The sequence below is a fragment of the Sander lucioperca genome, chromosome 7 (genome assembly GCF_008315115.2).
Source record: "Sander lucioperca isolate FBNREF2018 chromosome 7, SLUC_FBN_1.2, whole genome shotgun sequence".
NCBI classification, from domain to species: domain Eukaryota; kingdom Metazoa; phylum Chordata; class Actinopteri; order Perciformes; family Percidae; genus Sander; species Sander lucioperca.
The window spans coordinates 37928442-37935442 of record NC_050179.1 but is presented as its reverse complement, the minus strand read 5'-3'; the positions used below and the strand labels follow the sequence as shown (position 1 = coordinate 37935442).

General features: G+C 44.0%; 1 protein-coding gene across 3 annotated transcripts in view; it reads right to left on the bottom strand.

The window, feature by feature from the left end:
• LOC116040215 (cytosolic carboxypeptidase 4) overlaps positions 1 to 7001 on the bottom strand; it is a 125380-nt gene that overhangs the window by 56342 nt on the left and 62037 nt on the right. For all 3 annotated transcript variants that reach the window (XM_031285503.2, XM_031285502.2, XM_031285504.2), the window contains exons 19-21: positions 6671 to 6803; positions 5110 to 5263; positions 99 to 279 (exon numbers count right to left, since the gene is read on the bottom strand). In XM_031285503.2, coding sequence (XP_031141363.1) covers positions 99 to 279; positions 5110 to 5263; positions 6671 to 6803 — 468 coding nt within the window. The remainder of the gene's footprint in view (positions 1 to 98; positions 280 to 5109; positions 5264 to 6670; positions 6804 to 7001) is intronic.

The following is a 7001-nucleotide window of genomic DNA, read 5'->3' as shown; positions in this document are numbered from 1 at the left end:
TTTGCTGTTTGCAGTTTGTCATATCAACATCTAAGTGAGTGAGTCACAATGCGTGGTGTGGAGTCCTGCATCCTGCACGGTTCATGCCTCCCACCTACGTGCCATTGATGACTCCGTCTGGGTTGAGCATGGGGATGAGCTTGAAAACAAAGGCCTCCCTCAGACTCTGGGCCACCGGGTCACTGCTGCACAGGAACTCCAGGGTGCCCTTCATCATCCAGCTGGCATTGGACTCACCGGGATGGACGCGGCCTGTTAGCACAATACAGGGGCGATTCCCTAGACAGAGACAGACAGAGACATGATGTACAGTATGTTTCAGAATATTGCTCAGTAACAGTCATCTGTGAAACTCAAGTAACAAGACGTTATGTAAACTCAGTGGCACCCTGTCATTCACTGTGGAGCTGTGTTATTATTATTATTATCTGTGTTCTCAGAGTGCCAGGCATCAATCAATTATCCAGATCAGGTCTTTAATTAAAGCAGTGCTGATGGTGTTTCCTCTACACGCATCATAACAATAGTGACAGCTGGCCAATTATGTCGGCTACCAGAGGTCATGAGTGATAATTGTAGGGTTCTGCAAAGGGTCATACTTAACATTTCTGATGTCAGTGATTACAATGTGAATGGTTTGTGCAGATAGCATGCCAACAGATGGCAGAGTGTGTGATCAGTCAGGGTTGTTTGAGCTCAATGACAGTCTGCTGTCGAACAGATATCCAGAATGAGCAACATGTGGATAGAGAATGCTCTGTCCTGATTATTATATTTCACTGGTCAGTTTAAAGCTTGCTTTTGCTATTATAGGTGAGGAATTGTTAGAATGCCTCAGACAATTGTACACAAGTATATACACTGGATTTGTAGGAAATCAATTAAAATAGAAGTGATTTTGCATTACATTATTGTGGGCTTCAGCAGCATTAAGCCAATATGGATTTTGGAGTCTAATAACATAAAACCTCTGACTGATAATGTCATGTTTGTGTCAAGAAATGTTTTCTTTTGCTCACCAGAATGTAAGAAGCCAGCAAAAAAAATACATGTAGGGACACTAATGATTTACCATTCCTAATTTTCACAGCTTTGTCCATCATTTCTATTAGTTAAAATAAAACTGTACTCACAACATTCATTTCTGAGATCTGACAACACGATGACATCACTACAAACAGCAAGACACAGAGCAGTCAGATGAGCAGACAGGTTGTAGACAGACCCCCAGCTTAGATAAACCAATTTAAAGAGACAGACTTACTTGATGCTTCAACTCTGACCGACTGTAAGTCTGTGCGCACAGATAATCTGTTTTCAACCTGTATGTCTATCTGACTGGTTGTTTACTGTTGGATTTGTACAGGCCCTAAATGCACCTGCGCCAAGCCCTTCATGCCATGTGCTTAGAATGTTTAAATAGGGCCCTCTCTCCCTCAAACCTCAAGTAGTGTGCTCATCAGCTGTCTCACTGACATATTTAACACCTCAGTGGAGACATGCCATGTACCAGCCTGCGTCCCCAAAAAAACAAAGATCACAGGACTGAATGACATACAGACCCGTCGCTCTGACCTTTGTGGTTATGAAGTCTTTTAAACGCCTTGTTTTGTCACACCTCAAATCCATCACCAACTCACTCCTGGACCCCTGCAGTTTCCCTACAGAGCAAACAGGTCTGTAGACGATGCAGTCAACATAGCTTTTCATTTCATCCTCTGGCACCTGGACTCCTCAGAAACCTATGCCAGGATCCTGTTTATGGATTTCAGCTCAATCCTCCCAGCTCTGCTGCAGGACAAACGGTCCCAGCTGCACTTGCCTGACTCCACCTGGAAGTGGATCAGACTCTTCCTATCTGACAGGAAGGAGCGTGTGACGATGGGGAAACACGTCTCTGACTCTATGACTATCAGCACCGGTTCCCCTCAAGGCTGTGTCCTTTCCCCTCTGCTTCTTTCTGTACTCCAACAGCTGCACCTCCAGTCACCAGTCCGTCAAGCTCCTGAAGTTTGCAGATGACACCACTCTCTTTTGGCTGAGGAAGGAGATTAATCTGCCTACAGGTAGGTGATTGACAATCTGGTGACAGAGGATGCACTACCTACAGCAGCTGAAGAAATGTAACCTTCCAAAGACTATGATTGTGCCCTACACTGCCATCATTGAGTCCATCCTCACCTGCTCCATTACCATGGTACGCTGCTGCCACTGGTAGTGCAGTGATCATCCTCCGTGCTAAGAAGGTGATTGGCTGCAATCTGCTGTCCTTCCAGGACCTGTACGCCTCCAGGACCGTGAGGACCATCCAGGACCTGTACACCTCTAGGGTCCTGAGGCAGGCCAGAAAGATTGTGGCCGATCCTTTCCACCCCTGACACAAACGTCATTGAAGCACTCCCATTTGGCAGGAGGCTGCGGTCCGTTAGGACCAAAACCTTAAGCCACGAGAACAGTTTCCTTCCAAATGCAGTGGACCTCTAATGATATGGGGTGTATCCTGATCCACTCCTTACCTGCACATTCTTACTATCACAGTCCTGCAAAATAACATTTATATTTTTATATATTCTTATAGATTTTATGTTCTTTTAAAGTTATACACATGATGAAATGTCGCAATAAATAACTCTTGAATACCAGCACAGTAGCAGCAGGATGTGGGCCTGTAAACTGTGATGGATGTTTACAACCGACAGTTTGGTTTTGGTTCACCTTTGTTTTCTCTTCCAATTCTAAATGCATTTGTTCAGAGGTTTCGTTGTCTGATCGCCTTGTGATGCGTCTGATGAATCAAACATCTACTGTTGCACACAATGATATACACCTCCCCCCCCCCCCTCATCTGTGCCTGAATCTTGTTTTGTTTTTGTTTTGTTTTGTTCTGCTTAGTTTTTTTTGTTTTGTACCCTGCCCTGTAAAGGGACTTTGAGTCCATGAAAAGCGCTATACAAATTCAATTTATTATTATTATTTTCAGTAGAAATCTTTCCTGCAGCAGCCGTGTGAATGGGATCTGGCTGGTGTGTGTCTGTGCTGTGAGACTTTGAGCCAGTCTGTGTGAACAATTGGACCAGAGAGGAGGACAGACCATACTGGCACATCTTCTGATGACTGATAGAAAAGGAAGTTATCCCCCACCTGTGTGGCACGAGCCAGAGATGACAGTAGAGCAGCAGGCAGATGAAGATCCAGCAACAAGAGAGTTTAGGAGGTACGGGGTGAGTCATCCCCACCTGAAGGTATTTTAACAGTGTATTATGAATCACACTAACAAAGTGTGGATTGTGTGTTCTGTGCCCTGATGGGGACAGTGGACAGTAGACTGACTGTCCTACACCTTCAACTTATATACAGTGGGACAGATGTGTTAGTGTTAGTGTTAGTGTGTGTGTGTGTGTGTGTGTGTGTGTGTGGTGTGTGTGTGTGTGTGTGTGTGTGTGTGTGGTAATTGTTGTGTTAAGGACTGTGTCCTTACAAATAAATGATGCATTACCAATCAAATAGGACTCACACTGTCTCATTTATACTCTGCTCTCAGTGTCACTTTGCACTGTGCAACATACAGGAGAGGACACATGTTGCATTATCGTCACTATTTACTCACACTGATTACTTATCGGTGCTTTCAGCTCGTAGAATCACAATCAATTCACTCAAACATATACCCAGTCTTTGTTGGCACTGGCTGCATCTTTCAGTTTATTTTTATACTTAGCACAGAACGACATGCATAAAAAGACATAGACTATACAGATGGGGACAGAGAGGGTGAGAGACAGAAACTAGAGAAATGAAAGAAAGAGTTGGAGCATAAAGTGTGACAGAGGAACTGTCCTCGTCCGGCTCCAGCTACCTGGAGGCTATGCCGGTTCTGCTAAATGAGATTATGTTTGATAATTAACGGCTTTCACAGATGAGCTGTGATTGCACTGGAAGCCTTTTTAATTAGAGACCAGAGGAGTGGGGCAGGAAGAGGGCTGCTTTGTCTAATCCTTCCCCTCCGAAGAAAAGCTTGCATGTCTAAGAACAACGCCAAAATAAAGAGCATAACTTCGTTTAGGCGTCATCCCGATGATTTTTTTGAACACACAGGAGAAACAAATGGCTCTACATGTGCCATTAAACTCATGCTGCTGCTCTATACCCACTGCTTGTAATTAGACCTGATTAGCATACTCATTTGCATACACAGGAAGAAGACTGCAACTGATTGGCTGTTGCTCCAGGCCTTGTCTGTCCTCAAGTTTGGGTTCTCTGTCCAACAAAGACACACTCCCATACTCACACATACACACACGTTTCCCCTCAGGAATAAAACAGTCCAGCATCCGTAGGAGCCTCTGTGCTCCGTCAGTCTCAGAGTGGAAAGTCACATTTTTAAGGTGTTAAGGTTAATTGCCTTGTTCAAGTGAACATCAGCTGCCCTCACATGGAGGGAGATCTCCTCTCTGCTGCACCTGAAGGCGACCGGCAACCTTTGGGATGTGCTAGAGATCAACAGTAACACCTTCAGCGACAATGGGATTTGGCGACCTGAATAAAATCAATGTGGAGTGCAAATTGGGCTACCAGGAAGACAAACACTGAGGGATGGAAGTTGAATTGCTCATGGCAGAACACCCAGCTGGGTCATGAATGATGAACCCATCGTCTTGTAATCCTGACAAATTCTGTCTGTGTAGTTGGAAACACCAGTGTTTACTGGAGGTACCAGCGAGTGCATTTTAGTAAACCATTCCAACTAGATTGTTTCATATAACAATGCATGAGTATCAATGGTGAAGTCGAGCAATCAATTCCTGAAGCGCTGACTGTGTTGGAGCATTTGGGATGAAATGGCATAATTGCTATGCACAAATGCCCATTGTGTAATAGAAGCTGCAGTATAATAGTATGCTAATGTGGATATGCTATGATGAATCTCACATGGTTTTCTCTTAAACAAATTATTTCTTCATATTTCCAACTGCTAAGCATCACTGGCTTTCAATTAAGCCGTGAAAAACAAACAAAGCATGGGATATCTGTCTCTGTCAGGAGGGCTGGCTGTTTGTCTGCTCAAACACACACACACACACAAACACACATACACACAGCATTACTCACGGAGCTGGTGCATGTCTCTCCAGCCCCTGCTGGCAGGACAGGCTGTGATGGTGACTACTGGACACCAGTTTCCAGCCAAAGTGCCACAAAGATTCTGCTGCTGGAAAAACACCTTGGCAGGGTCCACTGAGTTCTGCAGCACCTTCAGATGAGCCTGACAGAAGTGTGAAAGCCAACTTATTTCATTTGTTTTCCTACAATATCCATTTGTGGCAACTACAGCATGATTTAGGCTGTCATGATTCTGTCTTACGACTAATTGGTGAGGAAGGTGTTTTTTTGCAAAGTATTATTAGGGCATTTCAAGCCGACAATGAAAAGCACATAGAAAAATAGGTCCCCGGGCTGGACTTGATCCAGATACAGTGATGTGGTGGTTTTAATTAAACATTGAAAAAGTCAACATTGACTTGAGGAATGAGATGGGATGCGTCACTAGTGATGTCCAAATAAAGCTTCATGAAGCATTCTCTTTATTTCCTGAGATGGCGCTTTCTGTTTAACAAAGAGTTGACAGCACGCTGAGTTGTCATTTCTTGAGCCTTTTTCTATAAATCAAGAGCGCCATCTAGTGGGCTCAGAAGATAAAGAACATGGTTCTTGACGTTTCATGAAGCTTCATTTGAACTTCACTACCATTCATCCACCACCTCTTGTCAGCAAGAAGTTTGTAAGTCTTAATACTACGTCAAACTTCTCCAACTTGCGATCAAAGAGTAGTGTTGGTAGTGGTAAGTGTTTACCTGCCTGGCTTACCGTGGCTCGCGGAAGAAATAGACAAGACGCCAAAACAATCACTGCAGCGCACTGGCCGGCGCGGCTGATCGCAACTGGTATGAACGGAAAGATTGAATAACATGGGCGCCGAAATTAAAATAGCTCTGCATCATGCCGGTTCGCGGCTATTCGCGGCACTTCCGCGGCACTTCCGCGGCACCTCCGCGCCTAGTGTGTTATGACTGTGAGACAGTCAAGCTGGCTTGATGCCGAATTCTTGGCAGCGTAAGGCAGTAAGTAAAGTTTATTTGTTTAGCACTTATCACAAACAGAGTCACAAAGTGCTTCACAGGCAAAATAAGTAGTATTCCCTTGGACACTAAGGCTGCATTGAATGGTGTGTGTGAACTACAGTATGTTATTTAAACTTTTAGAGGTCTAAGGATGAAGTATGTGAACGTCTGATTGTATTGTGTTTTTAGTGTGAAGGTGCAGGGACGTGGTGAGGTGCGTCTGAGTTGCTTAAATAGTTGAAGCTTCGAGACCAGTAGGCGTCTTAGAGTATGGGTCTTATGGGTATGGTCTGTTCAGCTGTATTGATTGTATCCTTAAATCTGTTATTCTTCTGTTGTGTTAAGGGGGAGTTGGAGCAGAGTGTCGGTTAAAACCGACCACATTACACTTAGTTGATGTATTGTTTTAGCAAAATAGTAGCGATGTCCAAATTAACTTAATGAAGCATTCTCTTTATTGTCCGAGCCACTATTTGGCGCTTTCTGTTCAACAAAGGGTTGAAAGCACACTGAGTTGTCATTCCTTGATGGATGGATGGATGGATGTGTACCTTTAGAGCAGAGTATGTGTGGGGATAATGGTAGGCCATGTAGCAGACGTCCTCATTGTGTTTGAAGGTGATGGTGAAGGTTAGAGTATAAAATGTTGTTCTCTTTCTGCCCCGAGCTGGACAAAAGTGGTTTCTGGAGGATAAAATAGAGAGAGTAACATACAATTAGTTGTGTTATGTGTAGATAAAAGATCCTTCTCCAGTAGTGTATGTAAGGTCCCTGTCTTCAGCACTGAGCATTCACTGGACTGTTCTGCTCTTCACACACCACTTGAAGAAGTGACAGCTTTTAGAAACATGATGGCACAATAAAAGTGATTTCTATAAAATC